Source organism: Onychomys torridus, chromosome 12 (genome assembly GCF_903995425.1).
Source record: "Onychomys torridus chromosome 12, mOncTor1.1, whole genome shotgun sequence".
Taxonomy (NCBI): Eukaryota; Metazoa; Chordata; class Mammalia; order Rodentia; family Cricetidae; genus Onychomys; species Onychomys torridus.
This window is the reverse complement of record NC_050454.1, coordinates 14308296-14336043: the sequence shown is the minus strand read 5'-3', so window position 1 is coordinate 14336043 and position 27748 is coordinate 14308296. Positions and strand designations below refer to the sequence as shown.

The window sequence follows — 27748 nt, the reverse complement described above, 5'->3', positions numbered from 1 at the left end:
GGGAGCTTGGGAATGCATGCTGTTCCTTAGCCTCAGGTAAAGTGTCTTAGATGAGGAAAAAATGGCATTGTGTTAATGGGAATACGGACTCTAAAACTACCCCTTAGTTATCTGTATAATGGTAAGGCATTTATTCTCTGCAGGCCTCACTTTCCTCATGTGTAAACATGGCTTAGAGACCTGAGGAGGCCAGTATGGGATGTAATGAGATAATCTAATTAAGATGTCTATTAACAGTACGAATGGTATTGGATGCTTAGGCAGAACTAGAATCTTAGCTGTCCCCTATCTAGTGACAGTCTTGGGCCTTACGTTCCACAGCCTCACTGAAGTTGAATGTGGAGATAAGGCAAGAAGAGCCTGGAAGTTATCCATCTCTGCAGGTTATTGCACTGCATAATCTTGCCATCTCACAGATCACTGGAGGCACTAGCAAAGAGAGAAACCAATTCCATCGCCATCATGTCCGGGGTGTTGGAGGATGTGGCCCAGTCTGCAACTTCAACCCAACCTGTTCACCAAGTCCCATTGCTTCTTACTCCAGGTTACACAGCTAATCTGGTGTCCAGCCTCCTATTTCAGAGCATGGGAGCAGACAGTCCCATTTAAGGAACAGTCCTCCGGGCAGGGTGACCTTGAAGCTGTGTATGGAAGGGGTCTAGATCCCTGAGCCACTGCTTGGAGAAGAAGCATCCATTGACCAGGAGACCCCACTAGATATATAGATAAGCAGGAAATAAACCATCATATACTTTAGGATTTGTTTTGTGTGAAAAGTTAGAAACTCCTGCTTGCTAATAACTTGCAAAATGCTTTCTAATTCAGGCACTTAAATGATTTGAAAAAAACTCATTTAAAACAGGAAGCCAGGCAAGACAGCAACACCCATAACCCCAGCAATGGCAGACAGAAGCAGGAGGATGGCTGGAAGTTCAAGGCCTGCCCCATGTATATCATGAATTAGAGGACAACCAGGGCTATATAACAAAATACTATCATTAAAAAAGGAAAAAAAAAAAACAAGCTGGGCGGTGGTGGCGCACGCCTGTAATCCCAGCACTCAGGAGGCAGAGGCAGGTGGATCTCTGAGTTCGAGGCCAGCCTGGTCTACAAAGATAGTTCAGGACAGGCTCAAAAAGCTAGAGAGAGACCCTGCCTCGAAAACACAAAACAAACAAACAAACAAACAACAAAACAAAAACAAAAACAAAACTACAGAACTAAGCTCAGTAGGCAAAGCACTTGCCAAGCAAATGTGAAAGCCTGAGCCTAGAACCTACATAAAGGCTGTATGGTGGTTTGAAAGAAAATGGCCTCCAAAGGGAGTGGCACCATTAGTAGGTGTAGCCTTGTTGGAGGAAGTGTGTCACTGTGGAGGCGGGCCTTGAGGTCTCTTTTCTCAAGCTTCACTAAGTGTGATAGTCAGTTGACTTCCTGCTGCCTCTGAGATAAGATGTAGGACTCTCAGCTCCAGCACCATGTCTGCCTGCATGCCACCATGTTCCCCACCATGATGATAATGGACTGAACATCTGAAACTGTAACCAAGCCACCCCAATTAAATGTTTTCTTTATACAAGTTGCCATGGTCTCTTCAAAACAATGAAAACCCGAACTAAGACAGACTCTGGTACCAGGGACTGGGGTATTGCTGTGATAAGCTGGACCATGTGTTTGTTTGGAGGAATTTGGACTCTGGTTCTTTGGGTTAGGAAAGCAGTGGGATGCTTTAAGCACTAATTAATGGGGTATACTAACTAGTAGGAACATGTGGTGCTGAGTGAGATTTGATGAACTGGGGGTGGGGTGGGGTGGGGCTACCTCAAGAGGTATGTTGCCTAGAGACCCATTCTTGTGATGTTTTGGTGAAGAAAGTGGCTGCTTTTTGTCCTTGTCCAGAAGAGTCTGCCTGAGGCCAAAGTGAAGAGTTTTAGATTAATTCTGTTGGCAGAAGAAATCTCAGAACAGCCTAGCATAGATTCTGTCATGTGAACATTAGTGGTAGCTCTAATGAAGGTTTATAATGAAAAAGGAGCAAGCTGAGCAAGGAAAAATATTTGAGGAGAAAAGGGACACCAGAAAATGGAATGGAGCTAAATCCTGTGTTCAAAGAGATGAGCATATTAAAAAATGAAATAAAGGGAGTGGTGACCTCAGGGCAAGATACCACCCAGCTACATTTCCAACCTGTGAAAAGGAATTAAAAAAAAGTTTAGTTGATGTGGTGGTGAACACCTTTAATCCCAGCACTGGGAAGGCAGAGGCTAGTGGATCTCTGAGTTTGAGGCCAGCCTGGTCTACAGAGCAGAGTTTCAGGACAGCCAAGCTTAGGCAGTGAAAGACAGAAGGCTGGTGAAGATGGAATTGAACAAGGGGCCATGTACCAGCCCAAAGCAAGCAGCAGAACTTGGCAGCTTGGGCCACGTGGTTCTGGATTTAGAGTTAAGGATAGAAGAAAGGAGTTATGGAATAAAGCTGCTGAGTCTGGCCATGTGTCAAGGGTGTCCCTGAATGGAGGCTTAGTAGAGGGGTCATTGCATGAAGCTGTGAAGATGAAGCCTGCATGGCTTTGGAGAACCCAAGATGTCAGAGATGCCAGAGTCGTGGGGTACCTGCTGAGAAGAGCTGCTAACAGGGAGTGGAGCCAGCCCAAGAGAGAGAAGTGTGTTACAGTCAACAAAGCTGAATGGAGTTAGAGATCTGAAGAGTGTTTTGACAGACACGGAGCTGCAGTTTGGAGTTTGTGTGCTGGCTTTGGGTCTTGCTTTTGTCCAAGATTTCCTCACTATGCTCCTTTTCCTGCATTTTGGAATGGTAATGATATACATCCTGTGCCATTATATGTTGGAAGTATGTGACCTGCTTTTTTATTTTGATTTTTACAGGGGGATTATAGCTAAGAGATTGACACGCATCTCAGAAAAGACTTTGAAGTTTGAAACAAGTTTAAGACTGCTATAGACTCTGGGGACTTTTGAATACTAAATGTATTATTATTATTATTATTATTATTATTATTATTATTTTTGCATTATGATATGGCTACTAGCCTTTGGGAAGCAGAGAGTGGAATGCGGTAGTCTGAAAGAAAATGGTCCCCAAAGGGAGTGGCACTAAGAGGAGGCGGGGACTTGTTGCAGGAAGTGTGTCACTGTGGGGGTGGGCTTTGAGGTCTCTTTTGCTCAAGCTCCCCTCAGTATGACAGTCTACTTCCTGTTGCCTGCAAGCCAAGATGTAGCACTCTCAGCTCCCACACCGCATCTGCCTGCACACTGCCATGCTCTCCATCATGATGATAATGGACTGAACCTCTGAAACTCTAAGTGAGCCACCGCAATGAAATGTTTTCTTTATAAGAGTTGCTGTGGTCATGGTGTCTCTTCACAGCAGTGAAAGCCCTTACTAAGACAGGCAGGCTCAGCTGTGCACATTGTAACCCCAGTGTCCCTGTAACAAGATGGAAGACAGGGATAGGAGAATTCCTGAAACCCTGTGCAGCTAGCCTGGCATATGCAGAGCAAACAACAAAAATATCCTGCCTCAAACAAGGTGGAAGGGGAGGGCGGATACCCATTATTTGACCTCTACACATGCGCCATGGTATGCACACACCTGCACACATATACATGTACAAATATAGTATACACACATATACAAAATTAAAACTAAAAAAAATTAAAACGGGTTTTCATTTAATTCTATGGAAGTAAATTATAGTTGTTAATATAAACAATCTCTGCATGCATTTGCCTTTTTGTATGTATGTATTGTGTGTGGTTATGCACATGCATGGGTGTGTGTACATATACATGTGGAGTTCAGAGATCAGTATCATTTTCCCCTTGGACAGTCTTCTACCGACCCTGGACCTCATAGCCATCAATCCCCAAGGATCCTTCTGTCTCTCCTTTGCCAGTGGTGGGGTGCATGCTGAAGTGCCCAGCTTTTATAAACTCCACGACTCATGCTTATGCAGCAAGCACTCACCCAGCTGAGCCATCTCCCCAGCCGCCGGAACCATGTGCCTCTGAGCATGCCAGTTATACAGGCAAAGAGAAAGTGCTAGTTGTATTTTCCTGGTCTTCCCCCAACCTCCTGGACCCACGACTCCCCGAGGACATTCGCTAAATTACATTAATGTGAGAATACTGCCATGTGAGGCAGGCAAAAAAATAAATAAATAAATAAATAAGTCTCATAAGATCTTTATGTCTTGATACAACCCCGTGACAGCTCACTTTCTCACGTGAAGGTCAAGGACAGAATGTGGCCATCATTAATCACTGAACGCCTAAACCTAATGTTTCCCCTAACTAACCTTTCTGTGGGCTCTTTTTGCCACTCACCCGATACATGGGTTGGTCTGGTATCTTGGTGCCGTGTAGGAGAAAGGAGAGATGTCCTTGTCAACAAAAGACCCGAAACCCAACCGGAAGTTACTAGTGAGCTTCCTCATTTCCTCAGCAAGCTTGGTACCCAGGCTCCGGATGTTGTCCAAGTCATCCTTCATGGAGAGGGACAGGTCCATCAGGTAGTAGAGGTCTACAGGATAGTCCTCCACCTGGCGCACCTGAAGCTGGAAGGTGGTCTGGTCACCTGTGATGACAGAGAGGTCACCCTCGTTAGAGGCCATGTGACTTGCTGGGATAAAAGGGTAGATTCTCGTTCTAAAGATCTTTCCCCCCCCCCCCCGCATGGGAGTAGTTATACGGTAGAATGCTTGTCTGATCTCCCCCCCCACACACACACACACAAAAATTTAAAGTCTTCTTTGTCTTGGATGATGGTACACCACCAAAAAGAAAGGTTTTCTTGGAAGTGAAGTGAATAGGTGTTGAGAAGCCCCAGGTGGTCTTCTCCAAATGCTGGTGTCAGTGTGTCTGAGGAACGGTAATGGCATCTGTCTCTCAGCAAAAAAGCCCCCTGGGGCACTGTGAACACAGAATATGCCCACGCAAACTCCAGAGAAGGTGTGCAACAGAAAGCAAAGGCATTAACAAGAGGAGTGACTGTAAGTGAGAGCTGGGGATGGGGGGGGGGGACGACAAGGCAGCTAATGAAGACAGTAACTTGGGGCTGGGAAGATGGCTCCATAAGAACATTTGCTCTGCAGACATTACGACCTGGATTCGAATCCCCAGTATCTACATAAAAAGCCAGATATGGCCTAGCCCGCTTGTGACATCAGTATTGTGAGAGGCAGAGACAGCAGGATCAAGACCACTGGGCTCTAGCCTAGCTCCAGATGTAGTGATAGGACCTGTGTTTCATCTGCATGCACATGCACGTGCACACACACACACACACCCCACAGACCAAAGAACAGAAAGACTTAGGAAGAAGGGTTCCAATGGAAGAATCTAAAAGAAGGCAGTGGTGGGAGGTGGCGGTTGAAATTACCAAAATTTATTAAGTATATATCTATACACATACTATATCTAGAACACATATTGTATTTACCACCTTAAAAAAGAACAAAAAGAGAAAAGACACTAACAAGAAGAAAGTCATTTGGGTTCTGTAGCGAGGCAGACAGCAGGTGTGGAAAGGGGGAATTAATTAAAGGGAGGGAGCAAGGAGACCTACTAGCTCACCCCCAGGGTTTGGAGAGAAGCCCAAGTTAGGAAAGTCACTGAGGGATAGAAACCCCTAAATCATGTCATTGTTTCTACACACAAGTCGCCTAGGACTGACTTCAAAGTCCAGCTCACTTGTCTGCCTCAGCTCATCAGCCTGTCAGGGCTGCCAGGCGCCCTACTCGGCCCGGGGCAGAACTGCTCCTGTGCATCTGAAATTTGGGTATGTGCTTTGTGTGCTCAGAGATGTAAGAGCCCAAGTGCCCTTGCCACCACTCAAGGAGTCCACACATGGTTGGCCAGGGCCACAGCTCAGAAAAACGTATGGCATCCTGTGTGGCCAGCTGGTCCTCCATAAGCTAAGTCCTGGCCCTTGCAAGACAAAATTCAGTCCTCCATGCTTCCTCTCCTCCTCCCAATGGAAATAAGACATACTCCCCATAAGCTAGACCAGGGTGCAACCTGGACCTAGGTTTACTTAAGTATGAAAACAGTGATGCTCAGATCACCTATTGAAGCCGGGATGCACTTCCGTGGGACAGCAGGGCTCTAGAATGATAAAGGTTTGCACAAATGAAGTGCAATGTAGTTGGAGCAACATGGCTGTTTCTCCTGACTTGTTTTTGCACGCACTGTTCCAGCTGCCTCAAGACTGATGTAGTTTGGGTCGCCTGTTGGTGTGAGCCTATTTTTAAAAACAATCATACAGTCTGACTCAGGCAGAAGAATAGCCAAGATTTCTCCCCGAATGAATTCCAAACTGCTATAGTGTGTCTCTGGCTCCCATCTGGCAGACACAGCAGGTCTCTCCGTGGGATGGATGCCTATCATGGTGAGGGAGAAGAGGGAGAAGTAGGAAAGAACTTGGAGAAGGAAAGTGACCCCTGCTCCACATGTAGCCTGCTTTGGCCTTTGCACAGGCAGGAAGACCACAGAGCCTCTTCTGTCCAAATCCATGACCTCCTCATGGGGTCTGGTGTGCCCATCCTTCTGAGTCTCCTATGCCATTTTCTATCCAGATTGTATACTACCTTACTGAAGTTTGCCAATAATTAACACATGGAGAAGTGGCTTAGGTTCAGGGAAGCTGAGAGGTAGCCATGGACAGGGTAGCACCAGGCTTGGAACTGGGAGAGCCGGGTTTGAATCCACACCTGATCACAAAGGGCTCACTGGCCCCCAGTTCCTTTCAACCTGTGGATTGTTTCTGCTTCAGTGAAGAAGACATTAATCATAGTGGGGATCAAAACAAATTATGTACATACGTATCCATGCTCTCACACAAGGAAATCTTTGGCTCCCATGCTCCAAAAAGTTAAAAATTAAAAGCAATTTTAAATTAAAGCAATTCATTATAGGGATAAAAAGAGACAGAAAGGTCTGGCAGAAACCCAGTTTACCTGGGTTATAGCTTTAGGCACACAAATTTAACTCCAAATTTTCCAGATATGAAGACAAAGAAGGAAGTGAGGTATGAAATACAGATGTCCCTGCTTCATACTGGGAAGTGGCCAGTGTCTCTGGCTTTAAATTCTAAGAGAAATAGCTCATTGAGAAAGTGTATGCACATATACTCTTCTTCCCACAGGGAAGCTGCAAATATTAAAAGCAGCGTTTCTCCCAGTTCCACAGAAAGAGAGGGTGTGGGAATGAGAGTAGGACCAATTGCACTGAGCACCGCCCATCACATGTGAGACTTTTTAAATGCCACACCCTCCTTCGTGAGCTCTGGGGATCATGGAATGTGTTCCGTCAGCAGTTCTTGTGGAATGGACACCCTGATCCACTCTCGGTGTGGGCATCACTGTTCAGGGAGTACTCCAGCAGCCCAGCAAGGGTGGTCTCCCTGGTTTGCATGTTGACCGGGAGGCTGGTGACACCACAGCCATGCATGGGGTGATTTTGCCAGGAAAAGGTCCGGGTACTTTTCCCATATTTGGGTGTGACTTTGCTTAGACACACTCTTCCCTTCCACACTTTCCCAGCAAGCTGCTGTCTTACTCTGCCTGGGACTTTAACTAACGGCCTAAGCAGGGGGCAGAGACTTCACCTTCACCAACAGAGCTGGTATGTGCCTGCCTGCCTCTGGTGACAACATCCTGAGGCCACATGCCTGGATTTGTTATTCTCCCCTCCCCCACACAGGACCCCTCTCTACCTGGGAAGCCCTACAGGCTTGAACATCTCCTCTCCATTGCTATTCCGCATAATCCCCACCTCAGGACCAGCGGCAGGATCAGAGAAACGCAATAAAGTGAGCTACAAAGAGAAGCTGATCTCCTGCACCTGAGAGAATGGAGGTCCCCACCCCTATCCCCAACCCAGCAGCCCCTCTCTGGCCCCGGTTTTCTGATTTCAAAGCTCCAGGGGCTGCCTGTGTTTAGCACAGGATTCCTGCCAAGGCTCCGCTCCTAAGTACAGGTTCCCCACAGTAATCAAGAAGTAACTAGTCACCCGCCTGGAAGGTATTTTAACACTTTCTTTTCTCTGGCTTCCCTTTAATAAGAAAACTACACTTTTGTCCTTGGGAACATGCTTCAGATGGTAAACACTGCTAGACTGAGACCAGAACTCCAAGACTGACTTTGTTTACAAGTCAAGACATGGCAGGGATCTTAACAGAGAAAGACACCGGTCAGCGTCAAATAAATGAGAGAGAGAGAGAGAGAGAGAGAGAGAGAGAGAGAGAGAGAGAGAGAGAGGTGTGTGTGTGTGTGTGTGTGTGTGTTCCCATTGTGTGTCCATGTGTGCCCAACACGAGGCGGTTGGAAGACAACTTTCCAAAGCTGGTTCTTGCCTTCCACCTTGGTTAGTGATGAGGTCTCTCTTGTTTCTGCAGTTTTGCCCATATACTCCCGGCTGCTGACCAGGCAGTCAACTTTCCGGCAATTTGTCTAGCTGTCCTGTTTCCACCACCTCCCATCTCAGCAACGCTAAGGTTATAGGCACTGCTGCATCCAGCTTTTTATGTGGGTTCCAAGGATCTGAACTCAGAGTGTCAGCAAAAGTTATCCTCTGGCTGGCTGTGGTGGAATGTATCTTTAATCCCAGCACTCTGGAGGCAGAGGCAGGTGGATCTATCTCTGCAGGTTCCAGGCCAGCCTGGTCAACAGAGTGAGTTCCAACCCTGTCTCAAAAACAAGGTGTTCTCTGCGTCCACACATACACCACGGCACATGTGTGGCACAACACACACACGCACACACACACACACACACACACACACATCCACAAACACAAACAACAATAACGCATTTTTTAAAAAGAAACACTTAAGAAACTAACATACAAAGGAGAATAACTAACTCAAGGACCCTTTTGAGTGTCCCAGTGTTTGACAGCTATCCAGCTTTTGCTTATCTCAGTAAGTTTTACTTTAAAATGCATGTCCTAAGAATTTCAAGCCTTTTGTTAAGGATTTTTTTAAAAAATTCTTATCCTGACATACAGTTTCCAGTGTTGAAATAAAATGGAAAACATGATCCTTGTATTTATACAAAGCCCTGCTTAAAGTCTGGCAGTTCTTCAGAAAGTTAAACACAGAATTACCATACGATCCAGCAACTCTACGCCTAGCTATAGACCCAAATTTATTGAAAACACATGGCCCCCAAAAATCTTGTACATGAATGTTCAAAATTACCCAGTGGAAACAGTCTGTCCATCAACTAACGCACAGCCTGACCACATGGAGGATCATTTGGCCATAAAAAGAACGAAGTACCGGGGGCATGGCAGTTCCTGGCTTGGGAAGGTTCAGACATCCCAGGTCGCCATGAGCTACACCTCGAGCCCTGGTTCAAAAGCATCAGAAAAAAGCCCATTTTACAACGTGGATGAATGAAGGGCTCTAAGTTACATGACCGAGAAGGAGTGCTCGGTGAAGGCAACATCGTAGAGTGGTTTAAAAGAGGAGGGCAGTTTCTAGTTCCAACTGCCCACGTGGAAATGATCTGGAACCAGACAGTGTGGTGGTTACCCAGCTTCACAGTCGACTTAGAACAAGTGACCTGAACATTTTAAAACTGTGTACCTTATGATATGGTTATTATAGCTGAATTCAAAAAAGTTTAAAACTATTACTTAAGAATTAAAGAAGGTCAGGGCACACTACCTCCAAGTATGATGGCCTGAATCTGATCTCAGGTCCCATATGATAGAAAAAAAAAAAATGACTCATAAAAAGTTGTCCTCTGACCTACACACACACACACACACACATACACACACACACACACACACACACACACACAAATAAAATGCAATTAAAAAATTTTAATGGAAGTGGGGGCTGAAGAGATAGCTCGGTGGTTAAAGGCTGCTCTTCCAAAGGACCTGGGTTTGATTCCTGCAACCACACAGTGTCTCAAAACCATCTGTAACTCCAGGTCCAGGGGATCCAGTGCCCTCTTCTGGCCTCCGCAGGTACCAGGCATAAATGTGGTGATAAATGTGGTACACAGAAATACTTGTAGGCCAACATTTACACACATAAAATAAAATTTAAAAATAAAAATAACAATAAAAATGAGGGCCAAAGAGAGCTAGTTCAGAGAGTTAAGGAGTTTACTGAAGAGATTGACAACCTGAGTTTGATCCCTGGATTCATATGGTAAAAGCAGAGAACAGACTCTCAAGGTGTTCTTTGACCTCCACATGTGTGCACACGGATGGATGGATGGATGGAGGGACGGACGGACAGACGGGCGGATGGATGGACGGGTGGGTGGGTGGATGGATGGATGGATGGATGGATGGATGGATGAATAGAATGGCACTATGTAGCCCTGACTGGCCTGGAACTCATAGATAGACCAGGATAGCTTCAAATTCATAGATAATAGACCTACCCTAAGATGGCAACCGGCCTTCATGGGGTATCTTTCAAGTTAGGCTGAGGCTTGTCCCTGTCTAGTCTTGTGTAAGTGTTCCTTTTCATTCAACAAATGCTTATTTTGAGGAAAGGGGGCAGGGCTAGGGAGTAAACATCAAAGCCCTGCTACAACTATACAACGGAGGAGCTAATCCCTACACACCTGACAGCTCTCCCCAGACCGGAAGAGCTTCCTGGAGGCAAGAATTCACTTGGTAAACTGAGATGTTCGCTAAGTACAACATACCGTCCCCTCTCCCCACATAAGAGGGTTTTGCCTGTTTCTCCTTATAAATATTAAAACCGTGTTCTCAAAATTTTAAGAGACATTATGGTTTCAAGTATTTCTATCTCTAGAAACATATTCACAATGATGCTAGGACTTTAGAAATTCCAGTTTTCTTTGGCTCCCTCCCCAAGTGTTCATCTCTACCAAAACATCTTTGTGGCTCCTGTGTGTCCTCGTGGGGTGGCCAGACCCTTTACTGCCTAGTCCTCCCAGAGCTGGGCCCTCCCCCTCAGGCCTGCCTGCCACTGCACTCACTGAATAACACCCAATACTGTACTCATTTTCTTTCTAATACTAGAAACTGCCTGATAGCCAGCAGGATGTGTGACTAAATATATATACATATGTATGTATATATATGCATATGTGTATATTTATTGTATATGTATATACATGTACACACACATATCCTACCACAATATTGTGTTTTAATCATTTGGGGGGGGTTGGGGCTTGCTTGTTAATTCTGTTTGTTGCAGAAATGACGAAGCCCCATGCATGCATGCAGACAAGGCCTCTACTACAATCTTCAAAAAATGAAAAACAAAAAACCAGCCAAGATACTCCACCTAGCTTCATTTCCAGCGACCTCATACTCTGCTTCCTAGTATGAGCCCTTCCCATTACCATCTCCTGGCTCTGACCTCAATCAAGCCCATTTTCCATGTTAGCTCACCCCACCCACTGGGCTTTTCTGAGCCCGCAGCGCAGTGCACAACACGCACAACACAAGCCGAGGAAGACTCACCTGGCCGGAGGCTCACGGCAATCTCCTGTGGTGTCATCTGGATGACGTCAGAGCCCGTGGCACTGGAGCCCTTGCTGCTGAGGGGTAGGCTCCGAAGGACGTGGGTGCTGCTGGCTGGACTCTCGATCTCACCTCCACAGCCATTGCGGATGAGGTTTGCTTTCAAGTCACACCGAGAGGTGATGGACCGTGGATTGCCAAAGTACTGGATGGAGAGGCAGGCAAAAGCAGGCAGATGTCAGGGTGGGGTCTGAAACTCTGCTCTCCATTTTCACTGTCTGAACACGGAGACGATGGTAATCCCCATCCAAAGGCCGCAGGAGAAGTAAGAGGATAGACAAAAGCGCTGGTCACCCAGGCCTGTTGTGAACTAATGTTAGCATATAAAATGATTGCTTTCACTGTCAATTTTGGTGATCAAAATATTCCTGTCTACACATTCAGCAAGAGGAAGAAATTGGCTGTGTTTGTAGCTTGGAGTAAATAGTGCTTGTTTAGCATGTACAAAAACCTGGGTTAGATGCCAGCACTGTGAAGAGAGAGGGAGGGAAAGGACAGAGGAAAGAAAAGAAAGGCTACATAGGAGCCTATGTGCGAACACACAACATCAGCAGTGTGCTCCTAGACGTCTTTTACCAGGCAGCGGTAGCACACGCCTTTAATTCCAGCACTTGGGAGGCTGAGGCAGGTGGATCCCTGTGAGTGTGAGGCCAGCCTGGGCTACAGAGTGAGTTCCAGGCCAGCCAAGGAGAGCTAAGGCTACATACACAGAGAAACCCTGTATCGAAAAACCAAAAAACCAGGGTTTCTCTGTGTAGCACTTGCTGTCCTGGAACTTGCTCTGTAGACCAGAGATTCAGGTGTGCACCCCCATCACACCTGGCAGATGTCTTCTACCATAAGAAAATACTCAAGAGGCTGGAGAGATGGCTCAGAGGTCAATAGCACTGGCTGTTCTTCCAGAGGACCTGGGTTAGATTCCCAGCACCCACATAGCAGCTCACGACCATCTGTAACTCCAGTTCCAGGGGACCCAACCACCTCACACAGACACACATGCAGGCAAAACACACCAATGCACATAAAAGAAATTATAAATGCTGCAGTCTGTAGTAAACCTAAACCATAAGAAAAACACGGCCCATCACTCACTTCAAAACAGCTATCTACTACAAACAGGAGGACTAAGCAGACATTCCCAGGCATGTACACTATGAAGACAAGGACTGGAGTGGAGCTCAGGGACAGAACACTTGTCTAGCGTGCACATGACCCCTCTGTACAGGTTTGGGGTAGAAGGAGGTGAGAGGAAAGAGCGGGGGTCTAGGATGGCAGAAAACACAATTTTCTCTGCATTAGGACAAAATAAACAGAAGAAGAAGAACACTTCCCTTTTTGTCTTTAGTCATGTTTATATGTAAAGAAGTATTGATGAGTGTCTCGGTGACATTTCCAGCACTCAGTGGGCGGAGGATCAGGAATTTAATACCAGCCTGAGCCACATACCAAGTCTGAGGCCAACTTGGGCTACATGAGACAGTCTCGAAAAACCTAAAAGGAAAAGAGAAGAGGTGTGTGTGTGTGTGTGTGTGTGTGTGTGTGTGTGTGTGTGTGTGTAGGGGGGGGCAGTGTTGCGGCTGAGAAAGACTGAGATTGGGAAGGTTGATTCTTAAGTTGGACTTGAAAGAAAGCTATTTTAAAATGAGGAGTCCTAATAAGGGGCACCAAGAGTTGGAGGCATTAATTTTAAAATGAAAATTCTATTCTGCTATAAACTATGGCACCTGTGTGGATGACTTTGGGGAAAGGGGTCTGGTTTTTTTTTAATTTGGTTGCTTTTGTTGTTTGGTTGTTTGAAGGCAGGGTCATGTGGCCAGCTGGTTTCAAACTTACCTGTAGCCTAAGATGACCTTGCACTTCTGATCCGCCCACCTCCACCTCCCAAGTGCTAGGGCTGATTTTATAAGGTGCTAGAGATGGAATCCAGGGCTTCATGCCAAGCAAGCACTCCACCAAATGAGCTACAATCCCACCAGGAAAAGACTTTTTTATGGCAAAGCAAGCCCAAGCTGTTTTCCCTTCTGCAGCTGGGTGGATACCCACACCAGGCCACATAATCCCTGGCTGGCTGGCAGTAAGGCTGCGAAGCTTCGGATGAGTCAGTGTCCCCAGCCTGCTGTGTTAGAAGCCAGACTAGACTGAAGCATAAAAATCTAGTGGGCACGGCCTCCGTCAAGGTGTGGCTGTTCTAGGACTAATCAATGACTCGGAAAATCTTTGCAAACTTTAAGGCTGAAAAGTCAAGAGCTTTGGGCATGGTGGCCCACATCTATAATCCCAGCACTTGGGAGACAGGGGCAGGCGGATCTCTGTGAGTTCAAGGCCAGCCTGGGCCACACAGTGAGACCCTGTCTCAAATCAGGGGAAAATAAAGTCAAGAAGATTTTGAAATTCATTCTTGTTTTAGTCCAAGCTGACCTCAAATTTGTGGCAATCCTCCTGCCTTAGCTTCCTGACTGCTGAGATTGTAGGCATAACCCATCACACCCAGCACACACAGTATTTTAAATAAGTCAAGTCAAATGCACTGTGCTGGCCCCATGTGGTTATTTTTGTTTCTGGGTTTTATAATAACTGGTGTTTCAGATTTTTTTTTGGGGGGGGGATAACTTTTGTTTAGCCCCTGGAGAATCTTCACTTTAAAAAACAAAAACAAAAACAAAAACAAAACAAAACAAAACAAAAAAACAAAACCTTGGTGACTATACTCCATGAATGTGGAAGGGAAATATATATATAATTTTGGGCCCAGATTTCAAAACTGAGGCTTCCAAACTGGCCCCCAGGTAGTCACACCTGGTCTTGATAGAACTGCTATGATGGAGGAAAACAGGATAAGGGGAAGGGAGAGAGTCCACACCTGAGGCCCACGAGCCACTCTGCAGTCCTGGGGTTCTGAGCCAGAGCCTCAAGAGCTGCCTAGAGCTGGAAGGGCCCGGAGTTCCCGACTCACTGTTCCCATAAGACTCTCTGGATCCCTCCAGCTCTAAAAGCTAACGGCTGGACAGTTTCAGCTGTGAAGTGCATCCGTCTGGACCAGTCCATCTCAAAGCCCTACACCACCAGCGGGTATGAGCATCGCCTTTTGGTCCTTCCCATGGTTCTAACCACCTTACAGTCTGCCAAAGGCCAGGTCAGAGCCAGTCTGTCCGCTCTCTCGAGTCCTCTTCTCAGAAAGAGTCCCCTTTAGAACACAGTGAACCCGGAACACCACTTGGACCAAACTGAGACCTCTTCTTAGCACCATCCATCCATATCACTTGCGTGGTGACTGTTCCCCTTTCCCACATCAGCCACTTGCTTTGGGACAGGCCCTGATGTGCTCCACGGTCCTTGAGATACTCTACCTATGTGTCAAACCTTGTCACTTGCCGGGCGGTAGTGGCACACACCTTTAATCCCAGCACTTGGGAGGCACAGGCAGGTGGATCTTTGTGAGTTCGAGGCCAGCATGGTCTACAGAGTGAGATCCAGAAAAGGCACAAAGCTACACAGAGAAACCCTGTCTTGAACAGCCCCTCGCCCCCCCCCCAAAAAAAAGCAAGTTCCAGGACAGCCAGAGCGGTTACACAGAGAAACTCTGTTTTGAGAAAACAAACAAACAAACAAAAAAACAAAAAAAAAAAAAAAACAAACTTGTCATTGTCTCAGAAAAACCAGTGCCACAGGTCCATCAGCTGAGACAATACTAGGTATGGCATATCTATAGAACTTTTGGATGAGAGGCAGGTAGGATGGCCTTAAAAACGGACCATCTTTCTGACATGGCCCAAATATAGCCTTAGCTAATTTCTTCCTTGTGGCCTAATGAAAGGACAGAGTGTTGAAACCCCAGCAAGGAGCTGAACCCCTACGCCTAAGATTTCTGCTATCTGGAGCTCCTTCCTAGTTATTAAGTTCTGCACAGGACAGACGGCAATTTAAAGAAAAGAAGGAAAAGCCACAGAGACCAGGGGCTGCTCTGAGCTCCATGACCTTCCAGGTGTGAAAACAATATAAACTAAGAAAATGTCCCAATAGACATTCACCTCTGTGAATAAAGATACATCAAATTATAAACCTTTTAAATTTTACTTTTGGTTACATGTACGTGTATGTGTGTGTGTGTGTGTGGCGGGGGGGGGGGGTGCACGTGTAGGAGGCAGGGGGGGGGGGAGCTGTGGACACACACATGTGAGACCAGGTGCCAACAGAGTTCAGATCTCCTGAAACTGGAGTTACACAGGAAATGGTGGGCCGCCTGATGTTGGTGGGAACTGAACTCAAGACACTCTGCAAGAAGACTTAATATGCCCTAACCTCTGAGCCGTCTCTTGAAACCAATTAGAAAACCTTATGAAAAAGACTCATAATGGGGAAAGTCTTCTTCACAGTGGCTGGATGTCTGATGTCTCAGGAGCTTCGGACCACAGAGACCTCACACCCAGTCCTCTGCCAGGTGCTGGACACATCCCATTCCAAAGTGCATGCGTCGCCTACTGCCCATCCCTCTTCTGTGGTTGAGGAATCAAAGATCCGCATGTCTCAATCACCCAAGAACTTTGAGTTCATCTCGTCCCCTGATGTCTGGGTCTAAGTTCATTGCTCTCTGTATCCAAGGCCACTGCAGAATTCTGCAGCAGGAAAATGACCGAGCTCAGACTCCATGCTTCTCGACACAGTGATGCTTTCTAGCCCCAAATGCAAAGATCTTCCCACCACCCATCAGCCTTGAAGGACAAACACCTTCTTGATAAGAACAGAGAGGTCCAAACCACTAAGGAATGAGGAAAGGCTTCATCTCAAGACAGAAAAAGAGGAAACTAGGTCAAGGTGGGCATTCACCGCAGGGCCTCTGCAGCTGCTCACTATTTCAGACATGAACAAGGACTCCACACAGAAACACCCCCATCAAAGTCTCCTATGGACTCCCATAGGGCCCATGTCAGAGGCAAGTGATCAACAGTGGTAACAGTACAGAAATGGAAACCCAAGTCCTCCTCAATGGCTTTACACCATGCTCATGATCAAAGAAAGGAAAGGGAGGTGTTCCCAACCTGAACTTGTGAGTCACCACGCCAGGCTCTCCTCCGTCCGTCCGTCCATCACCTGCCACTCGGAGGTCACTGAAGAAGCCATTGGCTGCTGCAACAGAAACCCCTTATTCCCTGTACACCTTACTAATCAAATCCCTTTCCCAGCAGTCCAGGCCAGTGCTCAGGGGAGCTCCAGAGGCTGGCATCAAGGCTGGAGGGCACAGGCCCTTCTGTCTGTGCCAGGGCATCTTCACACCATTTCAAAACACTCCTATCTATTGCGGCTAAGGGGTGATGTGGTGGTTGTTTGGAGGAAGGATGGGTTTGGTTCTGGAACAGTCAGACTGAGAAAATGCAGCCCCAGAAAAGAAGAACCCCGGGGGAAGAGAGCCTCGTGGGTCCAAGCACAAGGTTGAAAAGGGAAGAAGTGCAACAGCCAGCAGGCTGCCTGCTCTCTGTAGCTAGCTGGCCTTGCTCACTGGATACAGCAGGGCCAGCGCCTCTGACCAGCGCAAGCCGCACTCCAGCTTGGCAGGCCCTCATGCACCGAGGGGGGGTTTGGGGAGTGTGTGGTAACTGATAGCAAACCAGAATGTGTGGTGTGTGCCAGAAACTCACTGCCATGCAGGCTTCCTGCCTCAGGGCGGGTGTGTGTGTGTGTGTGTGTGTGTGTGTGTGTGTGTGTGTGTGTGTAGAAATTGCTGTGCCAGCTTTCAACCGGCTCATTTAATTCAGTGCACAAATATTTATGAGGCATCCACAGTAGACCAAGATGATTCTGCTCCCTTAGCCCAGCACAGAGAGAGTCTTTTTAATGAATGTACATTTCATTGTGAGTTGGCCAAACACTGGTTTTGGAAATTTGTTTGTTTTTATCTTTGTTTTCTTGTGTGTGTGTGTGTGTGTGTGTGTGTGTGTGTGTGTGTGTATACACTTCATTTCTTTTCTAGCTTAAGAAAAAGAAGAAAAAAAAAAGATACTGGTTTCTCTACCTTTCCTGCCACCACCACATCTCAGAATGTTCCTCTTGCTTCCTGCCTTCCTACCTGTCTCCCTCAAGCTTTGACCTCCCTCCTGTCCTATCCACACCCACCAAGGCCAAGGGCACCTCCCCCGGCTGGGGCCACACCCATCTTCTTCCACTTCTGACCTCTTCCCGCCCATGCAGTTCACTGCCCTCCCACAGGGCCTCAGAGCCACAGTGGCAGCCTTGCCTCGCTTGGTGCTTCTCCTTCTTGAATTCCTAGCATCACCTCACTGAATCTTAACAGTCACGCCTTCACAACCTACCCATGCTCCCCAGATCTGAGTGCAAGCTTTGCCTCCCCCTTTGTCTTCTGTGTCCTCCCGAACCTGTCTTCCGACCTCCTGGGACCATGGCCTCCTCAGCCTGTCCTCTTGCAGGTTACACTGGCCTGCCTGCCCAGGACACAGACCACTAGGTCACCCAACTCCTCTCCCTTGGTTTCTGGCACACAGCTGCACGATCTCCTCATTCTCATGGTAGCCGGGTGTAGTGTCTGAGACAGTAGAGGGAGTGTGGGCTGCCCCCAGCCTGCCACCAAAGTGTCCCCCAGCCTGCCACCAAAGTGTCCACTCTCATTCTTGGCTGAAGGAAAAGAGCAAAATTTACAGTTAAAGTGATGGATGCTGGGTAGTGGTGGTGGCACATGCCTTTAGTCCCAGCAAGTGGGAGGCAGAGGCAGGCAGACCTCTATGAGGTCTACAGAGTGAGTTCCAGGATAGCCAGGGCTACACAGAGCAACCCTGTCTCGGGGGGGGGGGGACGACAAAATTATCACATCACAGCAGATAATAAACTGATGGCATTTGCTGTGTGACCTGCTGGGCAGGACAAAGAGTGTACGTGTTCTAAGAGGCTCGGGGCAGGTGGGCCAAAACAGGTTGAGGGAGTATGCCATGAGGACAGAGACAGGGCCATGGACAGGGTAAGACAAAGTGCGGCTTGCACACCACTCTCTGAGTAGGAAAGGGTCTGGAGAGCCTGGCGCTAAAGGCAGAGAGAGTGAGGCTGAAGCTTCCCACCACCACGGGAAGCAAAGCAAGAAGGCCTGGGCAAACAGGGCCATGCTGCAGAGGCAGGCAGAGAACCAGCAGGAAGCACAAAAGGCGACAAGCCACCGGCTGCCTCCAACTCAGTTCCTATGGGAGAACACAGTGGCAGGGAAGCGGACATGAGGTCACAGCTAGTGTCAAATGCACAGATGCGGGGGGCGGGGGGGGCTAGCAGAGGGTCCCTGGGAGATGAGGCTGGTGGGTGACAGGATAAGCTCTGCACACACCTGCAATCCTGGCATGCATAGCTAAGGAAGGGGGATCCTGAGTTCAAGGGGCAGTCTGGGTTACAGATTAAGATCCTGTCTGGAAAACAAATTAAAAAGCCTCTCTGGCTAACTCTGGCTAGGATCCACTGGGGCTGTCCACTGGGTACCAGCCCTGAGTATGCTCATGTGTCACATGCTCCTGGCAGAGGGAACTTGCTCCTCTAGCAACATCCCAGAATGTGGCTCAGAAGGCACAAGCTGTGCTCTGTCTTGCTAAGATGCAAGTTAGATCAAAACCATTCCCAAATTTGCCTGCCCTAGCATCCCAAAACACAATCAATGTCCCAGGGACAGCTCACTCCAGAGTTGGGAAGCTGCATTCCAGTACAGCCAAGAATGAGGCTCTGTGCAAGCAGAGGGTACCCAGTGGGCTAGCTAGGGATCCAGTGTGTGGACTAGACCAACAATGTGTCACTTAGAATGACTGGCTCACTGTCAGTATCTGGTCAGGCTTTTGGAAGTATTGCATAAGAAAGAAAGAAACAGTAAAAAAGAGTCCCTGGCTCCCAGAACCCACTGCCCATTTCATCAGAATACACTCATAGGCAACAATAGCCACTTACCGGCTCACCCATTCGGCCATTTGGGAGGTTCAGTTCATCAAAAGCCCTCCTGGTCATAACCTCATGTACATCCAGTAAGGCTAGGTACTGGCGAATGTTTCCAGAAATTAACAGTAGCTGTGTGGGGCAATGAAATACCTCACACCTAAAACCCCCAGCACTCAGGAGGCAGGGGCAGATGGTCGAATTTGAGGATAGCTTGAGCTACATTATAAGCTACTATGTAAACAGACAAACAAACAGACTGTGGTGATACACCTGCAACCCTAAGGCTTAGGAGGTAGAAACAGGAACATCAGAAGTTCAAAGTCATCCTAAGATACACAGCAAGTCAAGACAGCCTGGGCTACAAAAGGCCCTGGCTCAGACCAAGAGTAAATCATGGCAAAGCTGGGATTTAAACTTTGCCTAACTCCATGTCTGTTTAGCAAGCCTTTTTTATCAAATATGAATTCCTGTTCGAACCTTGGGAGGACACTGGGTATGGATTAGACAAAAAAGATGATTATTTCATTGGCCACAGGCAGGAACACATATTAACCTAGTAAGAGGAGATAAGCATGGGAAAAGGTTATAATACAGAGGTACTGGGAGACACAAAGACAAGGGCGGGTCAGGACCTGAACACTGCATGTAACAACAAACAGCCATCCAACGAAATCCTTCAACTGATACCTCCTGAGGAACTACTACTGGCAAGGACCATTGTGAGTGAGAAGGATAGATTAAACCCATACCCTAGGTTTCCAGTGGAGGCAGTTCCCTTTCTCACAGCAGATGGACAGATGAATGGGCAGGTGGGTAGATGGATGGACAGAGAGACAGGTCTATCATGGAAAGTCTTCACGGAGTAGACAGGCTTGAACTGACTCTTAAACAGAAGTTGCTAGCAGAGGGAAGGAGAGGCAGCCAGGGAGGCCCCCAGGGACAGGTAGCAGTGTGGGGCATTATGTGGGCTTTACCAAGTGACACTCGGGGTCTCAGCAGTTGCCCTCGGTGAACGAAGCGTTGAGGGTGGTCCAGGGACAGCAGTGAGCAGGAAGCAGGTGCCTGAGGACCTGGATCTGGCTTGGACGTCACAGAGAACTAAACATGGTTCCAGAGAAGGTTCATAACAAAGGCACTATGAACAGGACAAGTGGGTTTCCACATGGGTCCCTTTCTCAGAGTAACTTGTTTAGTTATGGGTTCCTACTGCACAGAGGTCACTGAGTCCATGTTATAAGAGGCCCTGTCATCTAGAGGACCTGAGGTTCAGAAGTAAGGCTGACAAATCCAAGCCAAGTTCTGACGTGTGTGTGTGTGTGTGTGTGTGTGTGTGTGTGTGTGTGTGTGTGTGTGTCTTTGAAGGAGTTGCTCTACCTCACTGGGACTCACAATATCATCAATAAAACAAGTGTATTAGTACCTCCAGAAGCTATCTCCTGGACCTCCTGGACCACCCACACACCACACACCACACTGTACAGACTGAGCCAGCCCAAACAAGTCTGCCTTCTGTCACTCACAAAGGGAGAGTTTGGGCTCCAGGTTCTAACAACAGTTCAGAGAAGTGACCTGGAAACTTCCTTCAAGACAAGAAGCTTAGCTGGGCATGGCAGCACACATTTGTAATACCAGCATCCGGGAGGCAGAGGTAGGTGGATCTCTGTGAGTTTAAGACCAACCCAAGCTACACAGTGAGACCCTGTCTCAAAAGAGAGAGAGAGAGAGAGAGGAAGGAAGGAAGGAAGGAAGGAAGGAAAGAAGAAAAGAGAGAAAAAAGAAAGAGCAGTTTAGAAATTGAGCATCTTGGTCCAATGGTGGTGGTGGTGGCACGCCTTTAATCCCAGCACTCGGAGACAGAGGCAAGTGGATCTCTGTGAGTTCGAGACCAGCCTGGTCTAAAAATGAGTTTTAGGACAGAGAAAACCTGTCTTGAAAAAAAAAAGAAATTGTTCATTTCCCCCAAACACTAGGGTTAGAGCCCAGGACAAATATTAAAATTTTACAATGAGACTATTACAGTGCTTAATACATGCAAAACATTGTTCAAAGCACAAGTCCCTCATGAACCAGGGTGGAAGATGATGTGTACTTTATGTCTCCCTCTACTGACATGTTTTGTGCCAAGAGGCTGAGATAGCAACTAGTTGACAGAAAGTAACCAGAGAGTGTCAGAGGTTACCTGGAAGAGAGAGAGACACACACACAGGAAGTAGTAGGGAGGGATTTGGAGTGGCGCATTTTGTTTGTTCATTTGGTGGATTGGAAGGAGGGGCCTTTTCAGAGACACCAGCAAGGAGAGCAGGTTAGCTAGTTGCTACTCAACCTCTCTGAGCTAGCAGGTTTTCACCCCAGCCTTTGAATCTCAAGTCTTACTTATAAATAGAACAATAGAGATTTAGTTAAAGCTATCTTTAGTAGCAGCAGCAGAGCTGGTGCCTTCAGGAACAGAATTCATGCCAGGCTGCAGCCAGAGAGGCAGGCGGGTAAGTGAGGAGTCATAGTTGCTAGCTGAAATAGCAGCAACTTAAGGCGCAGCCACTGTGCCGAAGATAAAACAAAATCACACCGTATTTTAATCCCAGCACTTAGGAGAAAGAGGCAAAGGGATCTCTGTGAGTTCCAGGCCAACCTGGTCTACATAGAGAGTTCCAGGACAGGCAGGGCTACACAGTGAGACTGTCTCAAAAAGATAAAAAAAAAAAAAAAAAAAGAAAAAGAAAAAAAATGACAGCCTTGTTGCCTTTTGATTTTCTAAACTAAGATTTACTTTCTTATTTTAATTATGTGTTATATGTGTATCTGTATGTGTGGGTATGTGTACATGTGAGCACAGGTATCCTCAAAGTGCAGAGGAGTGCAGACTCCCTGCAGCTGGAGTTACAGGCGGTTGTGAGCTAGCTTCCATAGGGTATGGGTCCTGGAAACCAAACTTGGGTCCTCTGCAAAAGCAGTGTGTGTTCCTAACTGCTGAGCCATTTCTCAAGCCTTGTTTTGCTTTTGACATAGGGTCCTGCTGTGTAGCCCAGGTTAGCCTCTAACCTAAGGCCCTTCTGCCTAAGCCTCCTAAGTGCTGAGATCACAGGTATATGCCATCACTCCTAGCTACATCCATCTTTTGACTAAAATTATTCCATGGGGGCTAATTATCTAATAAGCATTAAATAAGCCATAACTATGATGACAGCCATCCAGCATCTTGCTGTGTGAAACAAAGTTCTCTAAGGAAGCTGCGTGTTTAGTAAGGACCTGACTAGAACATGAGGACTCAGGAGAGCCGCACTGCTGTATGTAAGTCAAGAAGAGTCAAAACTATCCTGGGCAGCCTTGGGCCCTTTAAGATCTATTAACCGTAGTACTCAATCCAACTTCAAAACAAACTTCTCACTGCATCCCTAAGCGTGGCAGACTCTGGGCTCCACCAGTCCTAAAACTAAGGATGCTGTAGCATCCAAAATCTATGACAGAGCAGGGGATACAGCGCAGTTGACGGAGCACTGGCCTAATGCAGACGAGGTCCTGGTTTCAACCCCCAGCACCACATCAACCAAGAGTGGCGGCACAGCCTATGGTCCCAGCACTCCGTAAACGGAAGTAAGAGGATCAGAAGTCCACAGCCATCCTCACCTCCGTGGGGAGCTTAAGGCCAGCCCGAGCTAGAGACCTTGTCTCAGTTTCTTTTCCTGGTCCTGTGAGGAAAGACTCTAATAAAAGCTTTTTGTTAGAGTCTCGTTTTAGAGGAGAAAGGGCTTACTCTAGTTCACGGTTCTGGGAACAGTCGGTCACAGTTTTAGAGTACCATGCATCACTGTGAGAAAGTCGCAGCAGCAGGGGCTTGAGGCAGCTGGTCACATGACACAATCACAAAGCAGGGACTGATCTAAGTACGCGGTCCCTTCTTAATCAATGTCATCAAGAGAACTCCCCAGAGGCATGCCCAGAGACCCTGCTCTCAGGTGATCCTAGGCTCTACCAAACTGACAATTAAGACCAACTATCACAGACCCTACAAAAGAAAAGAGGAGCTCTCTAGGACTGGAGACATGGTTCAGCCAGTAAGAGCACTCTACCCAGAGACCCAGAACCATGTTGGGCAGCTCACACCCACCCTTGACTCCAGCTCCAGAGGATCTGATGGTTCTGGCCTCTGCACTCACATGAACAAACCTACACACATAATTAAAAATAAAAATTAAAAAAAAAAAATAAGGGCCGGGCATGGTGGCGCATGTTTTTAATACCATCACTTGGCAGAGTTCTGTGAGTTCAAGGCCAGCCCGGCCTACATAGTGAGTTCCAGAATAGTCAGAGCTACATAGTGAGACCCTGTCTCTAACTAAAAAATTTGAAAAGAAAAATAAATTAATAAATGAAAGTAAAGGAAAAGAAAACCTATGAAAGAGATCCCTAGCTCTGTGGCAGAACCTGCCAGATGCTACCACCACTGTGAGCAGCAAATGTACATCTGACTTCCTTTTGTTCTGTGACTACAAAAGTTCATTTAACTTGTCTACGGTAGAGCATACTGGAATCCTTGTTCCTAGGCCACAGTGGCTCAGCATAAACTTTTTTTTTTACTTCCTTTAAAGGCAGAGTCGTTATTTTACATTATGGTATTTATGGACACCACTAGCCCAAGGCCTGAATTGTTACACAAGAAACTCACTTCCCCAGCTCAGTTCTTCCTCAAAATGCTCGCCCAAAGATCAGGAGCCTACAGCAGAGTCCTCACTGGTTCCCATGTCAAAGAGAACACAATCTGGTTTCTCCGATTAACATTCAACACTACCCTGGGCGGTGGTGGCGTATGCCTTTAATCCCAGCACTTGGGAGGCAGAGCCAGGTGGATCTCTGAGTTCGAGGCCAGCCTGGGCTACCAAGTGAGCTCCAGGAAAAGGCACAAAGCTACACAGAGAAACCCTGTCTCAGAAAAAAAAAAAAAGAAAGAAAAAATCAACACTACAAAGGGACCAGAACCTGTGAGCTGAGGATTTAGCTGAGTGGTAAATCAAGGCCCTGAATCCCCAATAATCAAAACCAAAGTAAAGTGTGACCTAATAAGCAAGCCAGTCTGAGGCTAGAACATTGCTCAACGCTAACGTGCTTGCCTAGTGTACACGAGGCCTTCGGTTTTAGCGCCACATGCAGCAAACAAAACAAGAACGAACCCAGAAAAGGAAGCTTTGAGATGGGCCCGGTGGCACGGGATATAATCTCAGGTACTGGAGGTGAGGGGGTTAAGAGGGCTGCAAATTTAAGGCTTGCCTAGACTACAGAGCAAATTCAGAGCCAGCCCAGGCAACTTAATGAAGAGACTGTCAAAACAAACAAACTAAAAAACCTGGAGAGATGAGATGGGGCGGGGGCTGAAGATCTAATTCTGCAGTAGAGCTTGTAGGCAGATATCGAGAACAAGTCAGAGACGTGTGAATGAGCCAGCCCCTGCTCAGCTTCTGATGTCCATTTGTGAGCTGTGGTCCCCCCAGCTCGCCCCCTTCCTTTTCCTCCCCCTGCCCCCTATCACACATACCTCTTTGGAGCACCAGGCACATTTGGGGTGAATTAACAGACATTCTTCACATGAGGTGGTACTTCCACTAGAGCATATGTTGAGCCCTTCAAAGCAAGATGAAGATACACCGATTAGTCTCTGGCCAGAAACATCATCGACAGGGGCTGGAGGGATGGCTTAGTGGTGAAGAGCACTGGCTGCTCTCCCAGAGGACCGGAGTTTGGTTCCCAGCACCCATATCAGGTGGGGAATTGAATGCCCTCTCCTGGCCTTTGTGCATGCACACACTAATAATAATTAATGTGGTGGTGGCACACGTCTTTAATCCCAGCACTCGGGAGGCAGAGCCAGGCAGATCTCTGTAAGTTCGAGGTCAGTCTAGGCTACAGAGTGAGATCCAGGACAGGCTCCAAAGCTACACAGAGAAATCCTGTCTCAAAAAACCAAAAACAAACAAAATAATAATGATAATAATAATAATAATAATAATAATAATAATAATATCACGAATGAAGTCTCTGAGTCCCTGGAAGAGGGACAGGATAGGAGTCACCCCCTAACAGGTGTGAGGCTATAGAGTACCCTAGTCCTAATTTCAGGTTAAGGTTCCTTTGCTGAAGCCAACACAGTCTTTGGAGTCTCTGCCAAGCACAGGCCTTTGAATTAGGAACTCCTAATTCTGCTACATCCATGGGGGCTCCATCTCTTTTCCCTGTTACTCAGCATATCCTCCCCTTGACTGAAGGAAAGGTCCTTTTACACTTAGAGTACCCAAAAATGGGGGGAAAGTGGGGGGAAAAAGAGATCAGTTTCACTTAGATGTTAAAAAATAAAAATCTGAAATCCAGTTACTCGGGATACCATCTCATCAAAATCCACAGCTACTGAATGCCAGCACACACCCCTTCGTGAAGAAACACTATGCTGGTTAAGATAGAGGAATCCACTGATTCGGAAGATCTACTAACAGGTCAAGGAGGGGGAAAGGCCATCGGTGTCTGCTAGGTACTGAGAAAACGCTGGGTGTTGTGGTTCATGCCTATAATCCTCGCAGGAGAGGCAGGAAGACCAGAAGCTAGGCCAGCCTGAGCTACAGAGGGAATTCCAGGCTGGCTAAGCTACAGAAGGAAACCTTTCAAAACTCAATGTTTTTGCTGGTGAGGTGGTGCATGTCTTTACCCTAGTGCCCCTGAGGCAGGCAGGTCTCTGTAAGTTCCACATCAGCCAGAGCTACATAATGAGACTTTATCAAAGATAGGGAAGGAAGGGGAAGGAGGGAGGGAAGGGAGGAGGGAGGGAGTGTTAATTCTGGGGCTATTGAGACGGCTCAGCAGAAATACAGCATGACACCCTAAGTTCAAATCCCTAGCAACTACCTATAGCTTGGCCTGGCCATATACGCAGCTGTAACCCCAGCACTGTTGGGGGAGCAGACACAAGAGGATCACTGGGGCTTATTGACCACCAGCCTAGCTCAGGTTCAGTGAGAGACCCTGCCTCCTCGAGGGAATAAGTCAGACAGTGATAGAGGACACCCAACATGTACGTACACATTCATGAAATTTTTTTGGGGGGGGGAAGGGTGGTGGTTAAGACAGGGTTTCTCTGTGTAGCTTTGTGCCTTTCCTGAATCTCGCTCTGTAGACCAGGCTGGCCTCGAACTCACAAAGACCCGCCTGCCTCTGCCTCCCGAGTAAATAAAGGACTTTGCTGGGCAGTGGTAGCACATGCCTTTAATCCCAGGAGGCAGAGGCAGGTGGATCTCTGTGAGTTTGAAGCCAGCCTGGTCTACAGAGAGCGAGATCCAGGACAGCCAAGGATACATAGAAACCCCACCTCAAAAAAGTAATAAAGGACTTGACAATTTCAATTCAGCACACATTCCTAGTTATAAAAAAGTTGGAAGCTAATATTAGAAGGAAACTTCACAGCCAGGCCAGCCTTCCCTCTCCCATCCCACTCATCTGGGGGAGAGGACTTGTCTGTGGCAGTGAGATTAAATCTGCTGCTCTCTCTCCTCCCTCTTCTACTGTGCTGACAGCACAGGTGTCCTTGGTGGAGTTGACCATGCCTGTCTCTCCCTTCCTCTCAGAAACTGCAGATGGCCTCGGGCCAAGAGCGGAGCTTGTGTGCGGCTCCAGAATTTGTCTCTGAATGAGGATGACCTAATTAACAGACCCGTCGGCGGCCTGGTCCCTGCTTTGTAAAGAGGCCAGGATAAGTGCACACCAGATGGAGGAGGATGGAGGAGGAAGGTTCGGGCCTTTGTTGGGTTTCGCTTACTTTTTTATCTCTGACCCCAGCTCCCAATCCTCTTGCCACAGCCTCCCAGCCACTATGATTGCAAGAATGTGTCAAAGCGCCTGACAACAGTTCAACTCTTAAGGGAGGAAAAGAAAACAAAGAAATTAAACAGAGAATGGTGAAGGAAATACAGGGAAATAGGGGAGTGTTCCCAAGTCCCACTAAATATCTTAAACGTAATTATTGAGAGAAACCCACATGACAGCTCAGTCGGTGGGTAAAGTCACCTGCCGGACACGATGACCTAATTCAATCTCCAGAATCCACGTACAGGTGGAATGAGAGAGCCAACCCCAAAGTTGTCCTCTGACCTCCACATATACACGGCAGCATGCTTGCACACACAAACACACACAAAAGTAAATTAAAAAATTTTAAAAACTAATATTGTAAATAATCAGTATAGTTCTACACACTGACAGCAAGCTCTCTGAAAAATAAAGAACACGATTTCATAGACAACATCAAAACACAAGCA

At 47.2% G+C, this 27748-nt stretch overlaps 1 protein-coding gene across 1 annotated transcript in view; it reads right to left on the bottom strand.

Moving 5' to 3' along the window:
- The window catches only part of Itgb5 (integrin subunit beta 5), a 100089-nt gene extending 75021 nt beyond the window's left edge, over positions 1-25068 (bottom strand). The window contains exons 1-3 of the mRNA XM_036203878.1: positions 24985-25068; positions 11487-11691; positions 4347-4596 (exon numbers count right to left, since the gene is read on the bottom strand). Of these exons, the coding sequence (XP_036059771.1) occupies positions 4347-4596; positions 11487-11523 (287 nt within the window). The 5' untranslated portion in view covers positions 11524-11691; positions 24985-25068. The remainder of the gene's footprint in view (positions 1-4346; positions 4597-11486; positions 11692-24984) is intronic.
- Positions 25069-27748: the final 2680 nt, after the last annotated feature.